We start from the raw sequence: 19,635 nt of genomic DNA on the forward strand, positions 1-19,635 counted from the left end.
AATAGGGCTCCGCTCTCGTGCGTGGCCCCAATTGAATTGTGCCAATTCGTTAGCAGAGACCTGGCCACATGACGTCGTCGACAACCAACTCGGCCGAACCCGCGCACAGGCGATCGGTGTCGATGGACGCGCCCCCGTCGGCCCACGCGCTGCAGATCGACCGCTACTCGCTGGAGGACGATGATGACACCGCCGGGTGGCAGGCCAAACCCCTCGCCACGACGGACGAAACCCGCCTGTTGACAGATACAGACGCAGGCGACGATGCGGTGCCCTCGTTCCGCGAGGAAGCGCACGCCATCTGGAGCATGGGCTGGCAGGTGAGCGTCACCACCTTCTGCCGCATCTCGCTGTCTACCATCAGTACGGCGTTCCTGGGCCGCCTGGGCTCCACGGAGCTGGCGGCCAGCGCGCTGGCCAACGTCTGGACGGGAGGCGTGCAGATCCTCATCTTCGGCTTCGCAGTGTCGGTGTGCACGCTATGTGGCCAGGCTTACGGGGCCAAGAACTATCGCCTCGTAAGCGTGTGGCTGCAACTAGCGCTTCTCTTCCTCGTGGTGTTGTCGGTGCCGGTCATGGTCTCGTTCTTCTACGTGGACCGGATCCTGAGCGTCGTGACGGATGATCAGGAGGTGCTTGCGCTGGCCGACACCTACGCGCGCTTTCTAGCACCCAGTGTGCTTCCCCAGGCGATTTATTGCGCGCTGAGGCAGTACTTGCAGGCGCAGGAGATCGTTCGACCCGCGACAATCATCAGCATTGCCAGCGTGGCGGTGTCGCTGACTTCAAATTACGTCTTCATCTACGGCTGCGGGTCGATCCCCGGGCTCGGGTTTATTGGCGCGCCCATCGCGCAAACCGTGTCGTCCATCTTCCAACCTACGGCGCTGCTAGTCTACGGGTTCTGGTACAAAGGCTACCACAACAAGACGTGGTTCGGCTTCGACCTTCGCGGCTGCCTGCAGTGGGAACGCGTGCGCACCTTTGCGTATCTGTCGGCAGGAATGACGATTAATCTCGCACTGGACGAATGGGTCTACAACGTGATCTCAGCCCTCGCGGGATCGCTCGGCGCGTGGAATTTGGCGGCCAACAGCATCCTTTTCAACCTCTGGGGACTCATTTTCGGCGTTTACTGGGGATTTGGCTTGCCCACGCAGGTCCGCGCGGCAAATTTCTTGGGAGCAAATCGTCCCGCGGCTGCGAAGCGCACTCTCCACGTCGGGTTTGTTCTTGGAGGCTTGACAGCGTTCGTGTCGGCGTTGCTGACGTACGTGTTCCGCGACCCTATTGCGAGTTTCTTCACTCACGACCCGACTGTGATCGCCGCGATCACCAGCACAATGCCTATCTTCTGCGCGGCTGTGTTCGTCTCCGGGCTACATGTGATCATGTCGGCTGTGGTGGAAGCAATGTCACTCGCCACGACGCTGGTGGTCATCACAACGATCGGGTCGTGGGTCGTCATGTTGCCAGCCTCGTACCTGATGGGCCTGCAGTGGAACGGCGGACTGCACGGACTCTGGTGGGGCAGCCTGTGGGGTGAGACTGTCAAGTTCAGTCTGATGGCGCTCGCACTGTGGCACATCGATTGGCGCGAGATGGCTCGGCGCGCTGTGATCCAATCAGAGGGCGACGTGCTGACCGAGGAGGAGCTGGAGGAAGACGTGCTGCTGCGCTCCGAGCTCGTACTGCCCTCTACGCCCACCATGGCTGGTACGACGCCCGTGCTGGCCATCCTGTCGACGCCACCGCGCGTCCACCACCACCACCATCACATTGCTGCCGGCGACTCTGGCGCGAAGAGGAATCTACGGCGCAGTAACTCTTATGGCTCTGTAAGCACGCTCCTCACCATAAACCGGGAGCAGTAAATCAGCAACAGGAGCAGCAGCGTATGTAGTAGCTAGCAAGCATATAGCTCTGAAAATCGACCACCCGAGTCGAGTGTAGCCATCTCAAGTTGAAGCGATCTTTGGTGTGGGCCACCGAAACTGAACAACTTCAACTACAACACCGGCGTTGCAGTCAACTCCGGTCGACAGTCTGGGTTCTACGAATGGAGCCTATGTCCACGTCCACGTCACGGGGCGTCGGCCTAAAGGCAAAGCGCGGCTCGAGACCACACGTTTCTTATCCACGTTCGTTCCAGGTCGTTTCCGTTCTCCGCGTATTGATAGAAAGCGAGCGAAACTCCTGTGCCGCTCTCCGCCAGGAGGCGCTAGCTCGCTCATATGGGCTTTTCCCTAGATCTCTCGCCGCTGCAAACATAACATCTTCGCCCCCTGGATCCAGGAGACAACTTGCTGTCTGCCATGACGGTGCCCACGCTGCCTAAGACGCTCGACGGGCAGCCGACGTCGCGGTGGCGCGCTGCCGATGCCAACGTCGTCGTGCAGATCGACCCGCAGTCAAAGGGAGACGACCCCTTGTTCAACCTTAAGCGCACTGATGAACGGACGTCGCTGCTGCTGCTGGACGAGTCCTTCTCGTCCATGAAGGAAGAGGAGGCGGAGGAGCCGCTGCCGACGTTCAACGAGGAATCGTGCGCCATTTGGAACATGGGCTGGCTTGTGAGCGTCACCACCTTTTGCCGCATCTCGCTGACTACGGTGAGCACGGCGTTCCTGGGGCACTTGGGGTCCAAGGAGCTCGCAGCCAGTGCGTTGGCGAGCGTCTGGACCAACGGGGTGCAGATGCTCATCTTCGGCTTCGCCATTTCGGTGTGCACGCTCTGCGGCCAGGCGTATGGGGCGAAAAATTACCACTTGGTCGGCGTGTGGCTGCAGTTGGCACTGATCTTCATCACGCTACTGTCCATTCCAGTGATGATCTCGTTCTTTTACGTGGACATTGTCTTGAGATTGGTGACGGACGACCACGAAGTTTTGATGCTTGCAGACAGATATGCCCGTTATCTTGCTCCTATCGTCTTGCCGCAGGCAATTTACTGTGCGCTTCGACAGTACCTTCAGTCCCAGGGGATCATGGAGCCTCCAGCAGTCATCGGTGTCTGCAGCGTCGGTATCTCGCTGGTGACTAACTACGTTTTCATCTATGGCTGTGGCCCGTTCCCGGCGCTGGGCTTCATTGGTGCGCCCATCGCACAAAGCGTGTCGTCGATCTTCCAGCCGGTGGCGCTCGTGGTGTACGGCTTCTGGTACAAAGGTTACCATCGGAAGACCTGGGGTGGCTTTGATCTTGCAGCCTGCATGCAATGGGAACGAGTGCGCGCTTTTGTTTCTCTCTCTGTGGGAATGACAATTAACCAAGCTCTTGACGAGTGGGTGTACAACGTGATTTCAGCACTGGCGGGGTCATTGGGCTCGGTGAAGCTAGCAGCTAACAGCGTTCTGTTCAGTCTCTGGGGACTCACATTTGGCATTTACTGGGGATTTGGCCTGCCGATGCAGGTACGCTCGGCCAACTTCTTGGGGGCGAACCGCCCAGCAGCCGCAAAACAAACGCTGTACGTGAGTACACTACTCGGAGGCATCACGACCTTCGTGTGCGCGCTGCTGACGTACTTGTTCCGAGCTCCGATCATTGGGTTCTTCACAGAGGACCCAGTCGTGGCTGCAGACATCGATAGCACGATGTCCATCTTTTGCTTCGCTGTGTTCCTGTCTGGACTACACATCATCATGTCTGCCGTGGTGGAGGCCATGTCGTTGGCGGCAACACTGGTAGCCATTACGACTGCAGGATCTTGGCTCACCATGTTGCCGACTTCATATTTGTTTGGGATCACTTGGAACTGGGGACTGCATGGGCTATGGTGGGGCGCGGTTTGCGGTGAGATTGTCAAGTTCAGCTTGATGGTGTTGACTTTGTGGCGCATCGACTGGCGTGAAATGGCTCGCCGCGCCGTGCGGCAATCAGAGCGCAGTGTGCCGGCTACGCCGGATGTCCGGCCATCCAGCCCCACGCCGGTGCGCACGCTCTTCTCGGCTGCGTCGCAGCGCGTGCACCACCTGCCTCGCGACGGCTGTGAGAACAAGGGCACTCCCTCCAGGCGGGGTCTTCGGCGGATGAGCTCGTATGGGTCGACGAGCAGCACGCAAGCAAGCCCGGCGCCGATTCACGCCATAGCGATCTCGCCATGAAGGAGGCAGAGTTGTAGGCTGCAAAATCCACGCAGCTCCGTATCATAGCACCAGTGATTGACAGTATGAAAACGAAGTTGAATGAAAACTTGTACCACAAATACCTCCAGCCCAAACTCCGTTTTGAACACCGTTTCTCGTCCGTTTGATGCTGGCTAGTCGTGCTGAGTCAGATGGAGCGCAACCTTCACCCGTTAACTTGACGCTGTTTCACGTGACACGAGCAGGCAACGATACCTGCAACAATGCATCGACCTCTTCAACACGTACGTTGCAGTGTAGCCATGTATGTGGGCCACCAAACTTCAGATGCGCACCGTGCGCCGCCAGTTTTGTACCGAAACCGGAAAGATCGCTTTCGAGGGAAGTTCAACGTCCGCCTCCAAAATCGAATGCTCCACCTGATTCCGATCACATACAAGCAGCCATACAATCTCTGTCGCCGAACTTGATGACCTGCAGCACCCTATATTTCGAAGCTTACGAGCTCGAACCCCGCAGCCGCGACCCTTCACGGGCAAACTGCCGCCCACATTAGCATTCGCCGCGGAGCCACGAGGTGAGCTGGACGTCTCTGCTGGACGCGCGCCGCTGCTCCGAGGGGCGCAATACACTCCCGCAACGTCCGCGCTGCTGCACGCCTAGACTAAAGCGGCTAAAGCGGCCCCAGACGAGCTCTCCCGGCCTCGAGACGGTGCTGTAGAGCCGAGATACCGCGTGACCATGTATGTGACCCGGAGGCTGCTGCGCTCCACGATGCCGCCCGAGCCCGTGGAGGATAAGGAAAAGGAGGAGAAGGAGAAGAAGGACGCGCCATTTCTCCCGCCACCGACGCCCAAGAGACGCGCCGCCGTGCGCGCGAGTGCCAAGATCTGCGAGGTGGTGGCCGACGCCTCAGGCCCCGCAGCTCGTAGCCGCGCAGCCAAGACGTCGCCCAAGCAGACAGAGAACGGGGGCGACGAGAAGAACAAGAGCCGCAGCCATAAGAAGATCAAGAAGAAGGAGGAGAAGCAGCAGAAGGGGGAGAATGAGACGCCCGCCGTGGACGTGTCCAAACTCCACGGCTACCAGTTGATGGTGGATGTGCACTACCGAGGAAAGCAGTACGCTGAGGCCAGGATCTTGGATCTGGACCCGGTCAAGGAGCTGCTTTTCGTGCACTACATGGGCTGGAACGCGAGGTTCGACGCGTGGGTGCCGCTGGAGGAGGTGGCGGCTCACGGCAGCCACAGCGGCGTGGCGAAGAAGAAGGACGTGAGCTGGGACGGCGACATCGCACTTTTTGCCACCGAGGAGGAGGCGGCTGCGCAACGCCAGAGCGGGAAGACCAAGCCCAAGACGACGAAAGCTAAGAAACGCACGGCCTTGTCGCCTAAGGCACGGCAGGCAGCACGGAAAGCGCTAGAGAGTGTCAGCACGGATCGCAAGCGATACAATGAGCAGGTCGTAGAGACTGAAGAAGCACAGCCGGCAGCAAAACGAATCGTGAAGAAGAGTTCGAAAAACGCGAAAACTGCGAAAAACACTGCAACAAAGTCTCCGCGTGCTGGGAAGAAAGTGTCTTCGAAGTCGTCGCCTGCTAGACGAGCACCAAGGCGCGTTCAAGTTGCTGTGGGGACGACAGATGAAGATAGTGAGCGCAAGAACGATACTGAAACGGCAGACTTGGTACTGGAAGTAGAGGTCGAAGGGCGTGAGGCATCCAACGACGACGCTGAGGAGGAAAATGCTGAGGAGGACCAAGAGGAGGAAGAGGAAGCTTCTTCGAGTCGCACTAAAAAGCGAGCCACTACGAAAACCAAGAGCCGTCGAAAAGGTGACAATGAGAGTCCTGGTGGGTCAAAGCGGAAACGAGATGCGAGTAAAGATGAAGTGGAGCTAACTGCCTCGACACCTACTGGGGCTAAACGTAGCCCAGCGAACAAGTCCAAGAAGCCCAAGAAGGGTGGCGCTGCCAACAAGGCCGCAAGTAAACCAGCATCTGCAGTAAAGACAGTCCCGTTACCGCCTTGCTCAGGTCGGGGTGGATTGGGCAGTGCTACACGAGAGAAGCTGGCCGCTATCTTCCGGCTACGCGTGCAGCAAAGGCAACAGATGGAACAACTGAACGCCAGTCAAGCGGGCTTCCAGCAGTCATTACAAGACGAAGCGGAAACAGAAACCGTAGCGACGACAACGGATACACCCCATAACTCAGCTGATGCTGAAGAAGTTGAAGCTACCAATCTTGCGGCAGTCAACGCGGAGCTCGCGGCGGCAGAAGAGTATCAGCGACAACTGCAACAGTACTACTACCACCAGCAGATAATGCTGGCAAATAGCCTGTCAATGAGCGTCGCCGGCAGTGAAGACCTGAGCACGATCCCACTCCAGGGTGGCATCATGGATCCGCGGATAATTCAGGAGCGTCTGACTGCGCTGGAGGAGCGTCGTCGACAGCAAGCGCACGTGCAGGCATATTACCAGCAGCTGATGCTGACACGAGAGCGGAACGTACGCGCCTTGGCAGCCAACCAAGCCTTCATGGCCGCGAGTGCTGCGGTCTGGGAGCAGCAGCTGAAGGAGACACAGAGCGAAGACGGCACCTCCTCGGTCACGAGCTGGAAGGACGTGACAGGCGCGGACTCGGCGGAGCCCGACAAGGGGTCACCGAAAGCAGGCGAGACTGCCACAACAGGCTCGGAAGCAAGTGGCGAAGGCGACAGCACCAAGGACGAAACCACCAGTGCCAAGGAGAGCGAAACCAGTTCCGCAGCGCCAGCAGTGGCGCCGAGCAACGACGTGACCTCGCCTGACACCGTGGAGAAGGCCGCCGAGGGCACCGCGTCCGCGGAGACGTCGCCGACCAAGAGCAAGGGCGACCCGGCGGACACGCCGGCCGAAAACGTTCTCTATGAGTTTGTACTGTAGCTAACTAGGGCCATGTAGTGACCGCTCGGGCAGCAGAAAGTAAGTAGGTGCCCGGGCTTCCAATAGCCAACCACCCGCATTTCACCAGCAGGGAGGGACCCACTTCACTTCAACTTCGCTCCAGAGATTGGGCACGGAAATAGACGCGTCGTTACGGTACTGAACTCGTTTTCATATTCTGGCGGCCGCCCCGCGAAAGCCGATCTCACTTGCTTCAAGTATGGACTCAGAGTGATGATCATGTTTCCGCAAAAGAAAGTCCATTCCGCAAAGCGCGGCAAAAGTCCATTCCGCACGCGCCAAAACCCGCTCGAGGCGTGCCAGTTGGTCGCCGCAGCGCAGGGAGCAGCAGGAGCAGGAGCCATGTCGTCGGAGGAGATCGACATCCTGATGGACGAGGAGGAGGACACGGCGCACAGCACGGACGAGGGCGAGGCCGAGTGGGACCCCAGCGCCGTTGAAAAAGACGACGAAGAAGAGGAGGATGAAGAGGAAGAAGAAGAGAACGACGCCATCGAGAGCGAAGACGAAGAAGATGAAGAAGAAGAAGAAGAAGAGGGCTCCATCGGCGCCTTCTTCCAGCCCAGAGGCCGCCACCAGAGCTACAGCGCGTCCAAGAAGAAGAAGAAGAACAGCAGCAGGAAGCGCAAGGCCGACGACGCGCAGCCGTCAGCACGCGCCGAGCGCTGGAACCGCCGCCGCAAGATCGCGGAGGTGATGGACGACGCCGACCTGGACGACAGCACGCGCAGGGCGCGGGAGGCCGAGGCCAAGCGCGCGCAGCGGATCGACGCCATCCTCGGCAACTTCTCGGAGCTGTCGGAGGACCAGCTGGCGGTGCCGGCGGACGAGGACGAGCAGAACGAGAAGATGCTGTGCCTCAACCCCGCGTCGACCGACGGCACGCCGCCGGACGGGGAGGAGGGCACCGAGGACGCCCCGATCTTTGTCTACAAGGACCTGGTGAACATTCTCAAGCCCCACCAGATCAAGGGTGCGAGGTTTCTGTGGAACCACGTGGCTGTGGAGCCCGTGGGCTTCGGCTGCGTGCTGGCGGACTTCATGGGCCTCGGCAAGACGCTGCAGGTTATCACGACGGTGCAGGCGTTCTTGAGCAAGAAGACGCTGGACGAGGATGGGAACATCAAGCCGCGACACAAGCACGTGCTGATCTTGGCGCCGACGATTTGCGTGAGAAACTGGGAAGCCGAAGTCGTCAAGTGGCTGGGCAAGAAAGAAGCAAGACGTATCGGACTGCACACGCTGGAGTCGAGTCGTGAGAAGAAAATGAGTGACCGCGTGCAGGTCGTCAAACGGTGGCACAAGCGCGGGGGTCTACTTATTATGGGCTACGAACTCTACCGCCTCCTGGTGCTCCAATCGAGTGGCGAGGAGAAGATCGCAGCGGGCAACCAGAAGTACTCGCACTTGATCAAACAGGTCTACTCGTGTTTGAGCGACCCAGGACCAGATCTTATCGTGCTGGATGAAGGCCACCGTGTCAGGAATCATAAGTCCAAAATGGTTAAGGCTCTAGCGCACGTCAAGACGCCACGACGCATCATTTTAACGGGCTACCCACTGCAGAACCACCTGGAGGAGTACTGGACAATGGTCAATTTCGCGCGACCAGACTATCTTGGATCCCTGGAGGAGTTCAAAAACCGATTTGTGGCCCCTATCACGAACGGGCAGTGTATTGACAGCTCGGAGGCTGATTTGCGATTGGCTCGCCGCAGGGCTTTTGTCCTTACACGGGAGCTAAAGCCGCTCGTACTACGCCGAGACCAGCAATACCTCTTCAAACAATTACCACCCAAGAAGGAATATGTGCTGATGTGCAAACTAACTGATGCACAAGCTCAGTTGTATCGGGAATTTCTCCAGCGTGGAGTGCCGACTCGCGGCAATTCTGACAAGGTGGATGTTCTCGGTGGCTACCACATTGCGTTGGCCATTTCAAACCACCCCGATGTAATATGCGATACCTACAAGCGGCTGGAAGAAGAAGAACGTAATGGGTCCAGCAAGAAGTCGAAGCGCGGCGTATCGGACATTTTCGGCGTTGAGGACGGTGGAAATGATTTTGATCCGTATGACGATGCACCCAGCTCTAGAGCGCCGAGGTCGAGCGCAAATAGACGCAGTACGCCTGAGCAGTCACACGGCCCTCGCGTTATTAATGACGACGATGACGACGACGACGATGATGAAGCAGCGCTCTTGAATATGCTGGATACACCCAGCAATACCACGCGAGCACCTAAGCCTACTGCACCTCCAATGGGTGGAGCATGGCATCGTTTGAAGTTTGCCCAGGAATTCATGGAAAAGTATGTCCCGAGTCAGCTAGAGTCCAGTGGCAAGATGATGATCCTAATGGAACTCTTATCTGCGTGTCAAGACGTTGGTGACCGCGTGATTATTTTCTCGCAAAGTATTCCGACGTTGAACACTATTGGAGTAATGATCTCTAAGCATAACAAGTACCAGCGACGCCACGCGAAGCGGCTCAACTACTTGCGGATTGATGGAAGTACATCACCGCAAGACCGATTCCGTCAGATTGCCCAATTTAATGACCTGGAAGAAGATGTTGACTTGATTATGATTTCGACGAAAGCAGGCGGGGAGGGTATCAACCTTTGCGCGGGCAACAGAATTATTATTTTCGACGTGTGTTGGAACCCGTGCAACGACTCCCAGTCAATGTGTCGTTCATATCGATTTGGACAGACTAAGCCAGTGTTCGTGTATCGCTTTGTGACAATGGGCACGATGGAGAAAAAAGTGTATGACTTGCAAATTCGCAAAGAGGGCGTTGCCAAGCGTATTGTGGACGAAAAGACAACCGAAAGAAAGTTCATGTCGTCGGAGCTTCAAAAATACTTCAGCATCGATGACTTTGAGGACTCATTGCTTCATGCTCAGGGAAAGGCAGCGGATGACGAAGAACTAGCTGTTCAAGCCATTCCTCACGAGGATTCCGTTCTCGAAAATATTTTGACTGAAATGCGGGACAGAGCTACGACAGCTTCGACAACCAGTGAAAGTGGAGAAATCAGTGCTGCCGGCATGTTGGCTGATAGAAGATGCATTATCGATTGGTTTGAGCAAGAAACGATGTTTGAAGAAGACCTGGATCAGCAATGTTCTCCTGACGAGCAGAAGGAAATTCTGGAGGCTCACACGTACTTCAAGGCGGTGACGAAACTACGCAAGGGAGGCACCCACCTGATTAGCAGAGAGGGTGTGTTGATGAAGGAGTGTGACTATTGTCGTGTGCCGAACGAGATTTACCCCATCTCGACAACTAATGTGCCAGTTCCTGCGACGATCGAATGCGTTTACTGCAAGCAGCCCGTACAGACAGCGGGGGCAGCACCTCCTTCGGCAAACCCTGTTGCTCCGTACCCGTTTATGGCACGTATACCCGGCGCCCCCATGCCTGGTGTCCCCATGCCTGCTTCAGGAATTATACCATCGACTACAGCAGGTGCTGTTCCGAACGCGAGTGTTCAGAATGGTCGAGTGCTGCCTCCTCACTTGCAAATAATACACGATCAGCAGCAAAGGGCTAACAAACTTGCTGAGTTGGAGCGTCAACGGCAAAAGGTTCAGCAGCAACGCGAATTGCTGGCACGAAAGCACGCAGAATTGGCAGCGGCGGCGCGCAGACAGGAGCGATTAACTATGAAACTCAAGGATCGGTATGTGCTTGTACTGCGGCGAGGCATTAAGGGTTGTCAAGACTTAAAACGCAAGGCAGAAGAATGTGGTGCTACCCTTGCTATCGAAGTCAACTCACAGCTGACCGATATTGTTAGTGCGATGAGCAAGGCGGAGACACTCAAGTGGCTAAAGTTGAATAAGCTACCAGGCGACGTGGAGTTGCACGACGATATATGGCTGCGCAATGAAATCGCTAAAGAGAAGGGTCTTCCGCTTATTCCGGTGGAAACGGGCTCTCGTTCTGCCCCCCAGTCGTCAGCAACAGGTGCAGATGCTGCTGATTCCAAGACTGGCATCAACTCCATGGCACCTGTCACCACTACTCCGTCGCCGGCACCCACGACGGTCAACGATCAGAGCCCGCAAACTACTGTGGACAGTAGCAGCGACTTCATTGAACTCCTGGACTCTGACGACGAGGAGCCCCCAAAGACGCCCACCAATAACGGAATAGCGACTAGCAGCAACGTCGCTGCTCTTGCGGCAGTGATCGACGAAAACGACGTGATCGAGATTTTGTAGTCAATATCAGCAGCAAAGGTGAAGTAAGTCGACCGACCACTAGCGAGAACTGGTGGACATATATTGGATTTCTTGATCGTGAAGGGCGGCTTCGTGTTCGCTTGACGTGTTTACGTTTGGTCAAGATAAGAGGCAATCAATGGAGTTCCTGGACAACCTTGAGCCCGTTGTCAACAAGTAGTACCGCCATCGTCGTCGGGTAACAGGAGGCATGCAAACTGGCTTCGCTGATCATTATTTTCATGAGTGGCAGTTCGCCCTTGCCCTTGAACACAACGAATACGCATCGAACTGCACAAGCCAGCCGATCGCATCTAGAGTTACAAGGTCCTCGTTGGACAGATAAGCTTCGACGTCGAGAGCCTAAGGGAACACAGATTGCAGAGCGTCGTCAGTCACCCCCCCCATGTACACTCGGTCAGGCAGCCAGCCGAGTTAATAGCGATAATCTGTATGGAGTAAGGTGAACAGCTTCTTGTACCGACGCCACTGCTCAAGGAACTGCACTTGACCCTTACACTACCACTGGCCGGTATGCTCTCGCCCAGCCATGTCGCGAGGAACGACGTTTCTTTCATGGGAAACAGCTTCGAACTGGAAGAAGAGCTCCACAGACCACAGTGATCGCGTGTGAAACTGCTCTCGAGTATAAACAGGTGTCTCCCACAAACTCTTTTACCAAGACAAGACCGTCGTGCACCTGCTACCGCAGATTGTTCACGTGCTGAAGATCTTGAGCCTGTCGACTTCGTGTTGAGTCTTATGAGTCTGAAGTTTCACTTCTAGCACCAGCACCAGAAGCACCAGAATCACCAGCAGCGGCAGATCGATTCTGGCTGAATGAACCCTCACTCGTAGGGCGGAGCCACAGTCATGGAGACACCAAGCAGCTATGAGAGTTCATGGCACCGAAATAAGTTGGAACTTTGGTGCTGTCCGAAGGTCGCCATTTGATGTGTTGACCTTTTCAGGAACGACTGCGCCTGCTTGCTCATGTAGTGGGCGATTCTAGCTGCGAGTCAGCGCTAACAAGTGCAGTATGCACGTTACAACAAGTCGCTTGCTGTTTGTATACCTGTCCTTGTGTTGTATCTCTTGCTATGACAAGATGAAGTCTATCGAGCTCCTCGAGTTGCTGGCAGCCGGGGGAACGGCGTACTCTTGTTGAGCACAATCACTGCTCACACTCGCGCAGTCGTCGACGGGAGGTAATAAACTCCCTTCGCTAATCCTGACGTCCGTCATGAGCTTCGCCACTTCATTGGGATTAAACTCGAGCAGCTCGCTCATGGCCTCGAACACGTTGGACTCAGCATCGTACTGCACCACACAGCCACTCGAGTCAAGACTGATGAGAGTCCGCGTGGGGCACACGAAGCGGCAGTCCCGCACCCTCTCCACCAGAGCCTCGTCCGCCAACGCGCTGGGAAATACTGTCTCCAGGGCTGCAGCAGTCACGCGACCTTCGAACTCGCCCGAGCACTCGATCAAGCAGCCGCGATCGTCGCTGGTAACGACTCGCGCCGAGAAGTTGCTCAGACGCCGCACATTGAACACCTGCTTGTAGCGGCGCCACTGCTCGTAGAAGGCATCTCGGCCCCTGACGCCGTCACCGACAGCGATGTTCTCGTCTACCAGCACCGACAGAAACTTCTCCTCATTGTCACTGAGCACCGCCGGGTAGCCGTGCCCGAAGAGCTGGAAGAAGTGGTCCACCGACTGCAGCGACCGCGCGTGGAATTGCTCGCGCGCCACGAGGCGCCGCGTCTCCCAGATACTCTTTTGCACGAGGCAGTTGTTCACCTGCTGCCGGAGCTCGTTCACGTCCAGCGTGAGGTTGAGCACCCTGGAGTTGTCGGCCTCTCGCCGGTTCTTGTTCCAAAGAAACGAAAGTCTGCGCCGTCGTCTCTTCTTGGTAGTCTTGACCACCAGAGTACATGTACTGCTGTCCGTAGCCTCCACCTCGTTATCCACATAACCTCGATTGTCTCTCTTGCGTTGAAGGTCATTATTATGCGTAGTTGCGTCGAGCAGGCGAGAGAGCTTCATCCTTGAACTTGTCTATTGGAATCTGCTTTCAGCTGTAAGTACCGCGGGAGTCGCGTCGGATACCGTGGCGATTCTGGAATGAAGTGTCGTGTCTGGCGTTGCACTGCGCGTGGACCACGAGACGCTCAGGCCTCTTGTACCTTGCGCTGTGCTGGACAAAATGATGCACGGGTGTTCTAGTGATCATCGCTGCGTGTGTGTGTATGTTCAGAAGCGTCCACCAGTTTTTTCACGACAGGATGAAGTCGATGGAATTCCTGGGCAGACTCGAGCCACTTGAAGGCGAGAGTTGGCCTCCTCGGTACATGTAGCTGCAACATGGGGCAACATCGTCGTCACAGGGCGGCAGCATACTCCCTTCCTCACTGATAATGGCGTTGTCCATCATTTTGACGACGCGGAGGGGGTTGAAGTCTAGCAGAGTGCTCATGGCCTCGAAGACGTCGGAGAAGGCGTCGTACTGCACCACGTGGCCGCTCCTGTCCAGGTTGATGAGGGTCCGTGTCGGACACACGAAGCTGCGGCTCAGCACTCGCTCCACGAGGGCTCTATCGCATAGCACGTGAGGGAACACGGTTTCCAGCGCAGCAGCGGTGACGCGGCCCTCGAACTCGCCGAGACACTCGATGAGGCATCCGGACGTGTCGCTCGTGATGATCTGCGCCGAGCAGAAGCGGAGATGGCGCACCAGGAACAGCTTCTTGTAGCGGTGCCACTGCTCGAAGAACTGGGCTTGGCCGCGGACGCCTCCGCCGAACGAGATGTTGTCGTCCAGTAGCTCGGACAGAAACCTCTGGTCTCTCGCTGGGAACGCCTCGGGGTATCCGTCCTCGAACAGGTGGAAGAAGTGCTCCACGGTCTGCAGCGACCGAGCGTTGAACTGCTCGCGCGCGACGAGCATCCTGGTCTCGCGGATGCTCTTCTCGACGACGCAGTCGTGCACTTGCTGTCGCAGGTCGTTCACGTCCAGCGTGAGGTTGAGAATGAGCGAGTTGCCGGCGTCGCGCTGGTTCTTGTCCCGAATCTGCTGAGCTGACGGCCGTCGACGCCGCTTCCTCTCGGGGAAGCAGGTGGCGACTACAAGTTGGCTCTGCTTGGTCTTGTGCGGACTGAGTAGATGCTTGCACGTATTATTATCAATGGAAGACGCGTCCAGCAGTCGAGCGATCTCCATGGTGGTGGATGGAAGCGAGTCACTGAGATCTACCTGGTCGGTTTACGAATGAAGGAGAGACGAAATGGCCGACGCGAAACGCTAATCGAGCTGTGTGTGCGCGGTCGGTTCCCACAAGGAGCTTGAGTTGATCGGTCCTTTGTCGCTGTGCAAAAATGGAGGACCAACTTCAACTGGACTCCCCTGCGAGGTATCGGCCACATGAACCTTCACCACTGAGTCGTTAGTAGCGATTCGCAACACTTGAGACGCAGTAATGCAGGGCTGTCGATGCGAATTTGTCGAGTAGTAACCACCCCTCGACAAATATAACAAGCTTTCTCAGTCGACTGCAGAATATCACCTTCATCGACCAGCATGGACGCGTTCTCCAGTGCTGCAGCGTCCAGACCGTTGTGGTCGAAAGCCCCGCGCCAGAAGAGGGCGAACACCCACCTCCATCGGAAGGAGCCGGCAGTAACTCTTCCCGTCTTGTCTCGACGTCCCAGTGGCCAGCAGTCTAGCATGCCTGGTGTGGGGGCACGCAGCACCTCGCTGCACGCTTTCTTGGTCGCGCAGCTCGAGAACAATGAGCGAGAAAACTACAGTCGCAGCCAACTGCGTGCCATGACGAGCGCCAAATTGCTGTCCAGCAGCAGCAACAACAACAATAGTGCATCACGAATTCATAGCAGCGCCGAGCGCTTGGCGCCACTAGACCCGGCCAGCTTTGAAAAGACCCGAACCCAACGCCGGCCACTTCCTGGACCGCTTCAAGCTGCTATCAACGAGGTTTTAGCTGGTAAAGACTCGAGCGAAGTGCTGAGTGAGAGAGGCGAGAGTCGTGATGACAGCACCAATAGCGAGTCCGATGAACCGGAGACGCCTGTTGTACCAACATGCAAGCGCTCTAGCCCGTGCAAAAACCAAATCCAGAGCCGTCGGCCGGAGTGGAGGCGATATATTCGCCGTATTATGATGACAAAGGGTATTCGAGGCTCAACGCTCGCGCGTTATCGCCGTCTTGTAGGTATCGTTGCTCGCAGAAACCTGACTCACAGTTATGCGGGTGCGGCCGAGCGCGTAGTAAGATATCGCCTCGAGTTTCGAAGCGCGGCCGTGATCCAGATCATGGCGCTCAGGTTTCTGGCTCGACGTCGGCAGGCAAAGCAACTGCAGCGACACCAAGCTGCGATTAAGATTCAACGAGTCTGCAGGAGAATTCTTGCGGTGGAGCGACTGCGAAAACTGGCAGAAGTCGCTCGGCTAGAGGAGATTGAGCGCTTCACTCGTTCATCCGCGGCACGGACTGTGCGACGATACTACAGGAAGTATCGCCAGAACTGCCGTTTGCGTGAGGAAGAGCAGCGTCAACTTGAGCGGGCGAGTGTGCTGCAGAAAGCGCGTCTCAAGCTGCTGCGTAGGTATCAGTCGTGGCGAAAGAGCTCGAAGAGGGGGGCCGACCCGAAATCTGAAAGCGGCGCCAGCGTTTCGGAAGATAACACTCAGACCAGTGAGCCCTGCTGCCACGAGACGAGTGCATCGTATCCGAACACTGCGCGTGACCATGTCGAGGCGATTGGGACTTGCACTCCGTTCGTCAGGAACGATCTTGATCCTACTGAAACGCCGAGGACTACCATGGGATTGCCTGAAGACGACGTTGGCAATATGGCGAAGGATGCTGCCCCGACGTGTCTAATGCTTAGCGAGAATAACGCTAAGCTGGAGGGAAAACTTTCTTCTTGTGTGGATAGCGACTGTATTCTACCCCAGCAGGACCGCCCCACAGAAAAGCTCGAAGACTTGGCTGTGGTTGCTCCTGTGGATGAGAAGCAGACCTCAACAGCTCGAAATGACCCCCCACCGGAATTTTCAGCGCAGGACAACCAAATCACTGCCTTGGAGAGCTCCGCATTACCCAACGAGGTCGATGAAAAATCTATGGAGGACGACGCTCCGAGTTTTACTGTTGAACCTGAAGAGGATGACGAGCAGTACGATAACAATGCCAGCGTTGGTGACGTCGAGCCGCCTGCTATCCTCTCGGGGCTAGGAGATATCCAACAGCGTCTCGGTATATCCGCGTATGTCGGTGAAGAAGAACCAACTCCCGACCTACAGGAAGCAACCGCAGCCACAACACTATCCCGCGCGGCGACAGCGAAGAGAATTGCTTACTTTTTGCTGCCTAAGTTGCAAGCGAGACACGCTCTGAAGACTCAAGCAGCCATTCAGATCCAGTGCCTTGTGCGTTTGTACTTGGCAAAGCAATGCTTGGCTCGAGTGCGCTTTGAAGCGCTGCAGTCGCTTCGTGCCCAACTACTTGCTAGTTGGAATCCAGCTGTGCAAATTAATCAGTCAAAAAGCGTGAATGAGCGAGGTATTCACGACGTTGCCTCTGATCAAAACGATGAGGACGATGAACTTGGGTTGGAGACTCGCGGCACCCCTGGATTCCTCAACACAGTGTCAGAAAACTACTTTCACCTGCTACCAACACGGAACGGCCAAATTCCACCAGGTGTGCCGTTGCCACAATCCAGCGCTGGAGCGCCGCTACTCGCGCTCTGGAAGTGGAGCTGGCCAGGCGAGCGATGGCTTACCACTGGTCAGTAGATTCTGAACCAACATTTAAACAATTTATGCTACCGGTAACTACACAAACACAGGGTTAAAAGGCTCGATGACAACTCACTGCATTGTTGACTCGACGAGCAACGCGATTCTATGTTAAAAGCTCTGGTAGTGAAAGGGTTTCGTGGAGGCGTGCTATCCGTTGGAACCGAAGTCACCCGTGCGGAAAATTAAAGAATATATTGCGACGATGATACTGGAGAATTCAACACCAGCTCACGTACTGTTGGTTAAGCGCTTAAAAGCGCACGGGAATGCCCCAACTGCACCAGATTCTCTTACAACTGCCCACCAGACCGACCACAGATTTCTTCTAAATTCCACCTCGCTGGACACTTCTCGCAGGAGCCAACTGGGCGCTGCTCGTTCATTTCTACTATTGCAGTGAACTGGCAACAAGTCGCGTGCTATTCCCTCGCAAGAAATGAATATCTCAGACTTGCTTGGTCCTTGCCAAGGAGAATTTACCCCGCGACTCGATCCCGTGATTTCAGGGTCTCAGCTACCAGATACCCTCTGTGTTGCAGCTAATTTTCCAGGAACAGCGTCTCAAGCGGGAAACAGCACGCGAAACACAGCACCCAGGCAGCAGTCGACGAGGAAACCCAGCGTGAAACCCAAGCGCAAGCGTAGTACTACAACTGAGTCCATTCGCAAACACAAAACCTACTTGAGTGCTAAGCAGAAAGCGGAGCGAGATGCTCATGCTGCATTCGAGTCTCGAGTGCTCAATTTGACGTTGGATATCAACGACCTTCAGCAGTTGATCAGGTTGCTAGAAGAGCGCCGCGACTTACACGTTACGAGGCTGATAGTAGCCCGACAACAATTCGAGAACGACATCTACCGCGTGATGGAGCGGTACATGCGAGTCTTTGGCGCACTTACGAGACGCCGGACGTGCAATGAACTGACAGCATTTCTGTCTCACGTCGATCCGTGCATGCTGGGACCCGACATGAACGCCAAAGGAAGCCTCCCGTTCTTCATGTGGCAGTGGGGGTGCTACAACAACAGGTTCCACCACTGGAGGTTCACAGAGACCTCGACTCGTATCATTACGTTCATCGAAGAAGGCGACGTCGAATATGACAGTGTCACAATGCACGAACGCAGCCAAGCGCCCGGTCCTGGCGGGTGTGTGGTGGAGTTGATCGGTGCGTTCACGGGAAAACCGACTCGGGCGATGGTAGCTGCGATGTTCCCGAATCTGCTGTCTGATGAAGGCTTCACGGCGTCGCTCACGCTGCAAACCATGAACTTCCCTGCGCGCATATTCGTATATTTTGATGTAAGGAGGAAAATTGTGAAGCACGTCCTGGAGGCGGATGCCTTTGCCGCACTGCAAGCAATCGTGGAAGTGAATTCTAGTCGAAACACGGGTATAGCTCCGAACGAGCGCTTCACTGAGCTTCCTAACGTATCGGCCACTGCTTTGCATTCTATTGGCGACAAAACAGAAACGTCAAGTGAAATATCAGCTGATGGAGATGGTTCTTCCGAAGGGGTTAGCGAGGCGTCGAGCGCAAAAAGTCGGTACGATATAGGCTACCTTTTGAACTAAACTACAGACAAACTAATTGCAAGATACCAACGCGTGCGAAAATTGGCCATGAAATGTTATGCTCGAAGATCTTAACGCTCCAATAAGTCCACCGTCCTACAAAGCCAAGTGCGGCAATAAACTTTCGATGGACGCGCTAGTAACAATTACCCGGCCACGCATAAATATCATCCTGACTGAGAAAGAAATGTTGCGAGATTTTTTTAAAGCAAACAGCAGCTAATCTTCTCGTCCTGGTTTCCTGTGGAATCGGATCCGTTGTCTTCGCAGAGCAAGAACCAAATTTTACTCTTCGGATTGAGAATTGTAGACTACGCAAACAAGTTGAGGCCAAAACCACTGTCTAAACATAAAAAACTAAACCTACTAGCGTCAAAATCGTTAACCACTGTATGAAGCTAACGCTTTGAACGATGGCCCATTATGGAACCAAACCCATAGGACAAACACTGTTTATAGGGAATTTTGCTTGATCTTGTTATTTCTTCGGTCTGATTTCGCAGGATCCCGTTGCAGGTTGATTTGTTTCTCTTTTGCTATTGCACACGATGTGGAAGATCGACGTTGTTGCTGAAGTGATCACGCACAACACACACCATGAATGTTATGGACATTTTTAATGATGCACCAAGAAGATGGATGGGGCAGTACTTTTCCTCGACGTGCAATAACAACTTCCACGTCGACGGTCATGAACACGTGCAAACGCACAATACACTTAAACTGGCCCCTTCACCACTGCATTTGCTGAACCTAAGGGTGTTGAGAATTATTCGTCCACCTTCGTTAATGCTCCCTATAGGCGATTCAAGGTTTACGGAAAATGTTCACGAAGCGAACGACGGGTATCTTGAACTGAACAATGCCACCCTCCTGTCTCTACCGCCCACGCATCAAAGAAGCAAATGACCTCGACGACCAGCGCGAGATTTCCGTCGCATTTCCTTTGTTGCGCAATTTGA

At 55.5% G+C, this 19,635-nt stretch overlaps 6 protein-coding genes across 6 annotated transcripts; 4 read left to right on the top strand and 2 right to left on the bottom strand.

The window, feature by feature from the left end:
• Positions 1-68: 68 nt before the first annotated feature.
• IUM83_10606 (Multidrug/Oligosaccharidyl-lipid/Polysaccharide (MOP) Flippase Superfamily) lies at positions 69-1,874 on the top strand (the record flags this gene model as incomplete). The annotated part of the gene is made up of 1 exon (XM_067935119.1): positions 69-1,874. One exon carries the CDS (start codon positions 69-71, stop codon positions 1,872-1,874), a length of 1,806 nt encoding a protein of 601 aa, XP_067791514.1.
• Positions 1,875-2,315: 441 nt separating this feature from the next.
• On the top strand, positions 2,316-4,106 carry IUM83_10607 (Multidrug/Oligosaccharidyl-lipid/Polysaccharide (MOP) Flippase Superfamily; the record flags this gene model as incomplete). The annotated part of the gene is made up of 1 exon (XM_067935120.1): positions 2,316-4,106. The coding sequence occupies one exon, from the start codon at positions 2,316-2,318 to the stop codon at positions 4,104-4,106; it is 1,791 nt and encodes a 596-aa protein (XP_067791513.1).
• Positions 4,107-4,829: 723 nt separating this feature from the next.
• On the top strand, positions 4,830-7,016 carry IUM83_10608 (RNA binding activity-knot of a chromodomain; the record flags this gene model as incomplete). Its single annotated transcript, XM_067935121.1, has 1 exon — positions 4,830-7,016. One exon carries the CDS (start codon positions 4,830-4,832, stop codon positions 7,014-7,016), a length of 2,187 nt encoding a protein of 728 aa, XP_067791520.1.
• Positions 7,017-7,379: 363 nt separating this feature from the next.
• IUM83_10609 (transcriptional regulator ATRX) lies at positions 7,380-11,270 on the top strand (the record flags this gene model as incomplete). Its single annotated transcript, XM_067935122.1, has 1 exon — positions 7,380-11,270. The coding sequence occupies one exon, from the start codon at positions 7,380-7,382 to the stop codon at positions 11,268-11,270; it is 3,891 nt and encodes a 1,296-aa protein (XP_067791519.1).
• A 1,098-nt stretch (positions 11,271-12,368) lies between these two features.
• Positions 12,369-13,319, bottom strand: IUM83_10610 (uncharacterized protein; the record flags this gene model as incomplete). The annotated part of the gene is made up of 1 exon (XM_067935123.1): positions 12,369-13,319. The coding sequence occupies one exon, from the start codon at positions 13,317-13,319 to the stop codon at positions 12,369-12,371; it is 951 nt and encodes a 316-aa protein (XP_067791639.1).
• A 229-nt stretch (positions 13,320-13,548) lies between these two features.
• Positions 13,549-14,493, bottom strand: IUM83_10611 (Bzip transcription factor; the record flags this gene model as incomplete). The annotated part of the gene is made up of 1 exon (XM_067935124.1): positions 13,549-14,493. One exon carries the CDS (start codon positions 14,491-14,493, stop codon positions 13,549-13,551), a length of 945 nt encoding a protein of 314 aa, XP_067791640.1.
• Positions 14,494-19,635: the final 5,142 nt, after the last annotated feature.

Source organism: Phytophthora cinnamomi (genome assembly GCF_018691715.1).
Source record: "Phytophthora cinnamomi strain GKB4 chromosome Unknown Contig39, whole genome shotgun sequence".
NCBI lineage: Eukaryota > Oomycota > Peronosporomycetes > Peronosporales > Peronosporaceae > Phytophthora > Phytophthora cinnamomi.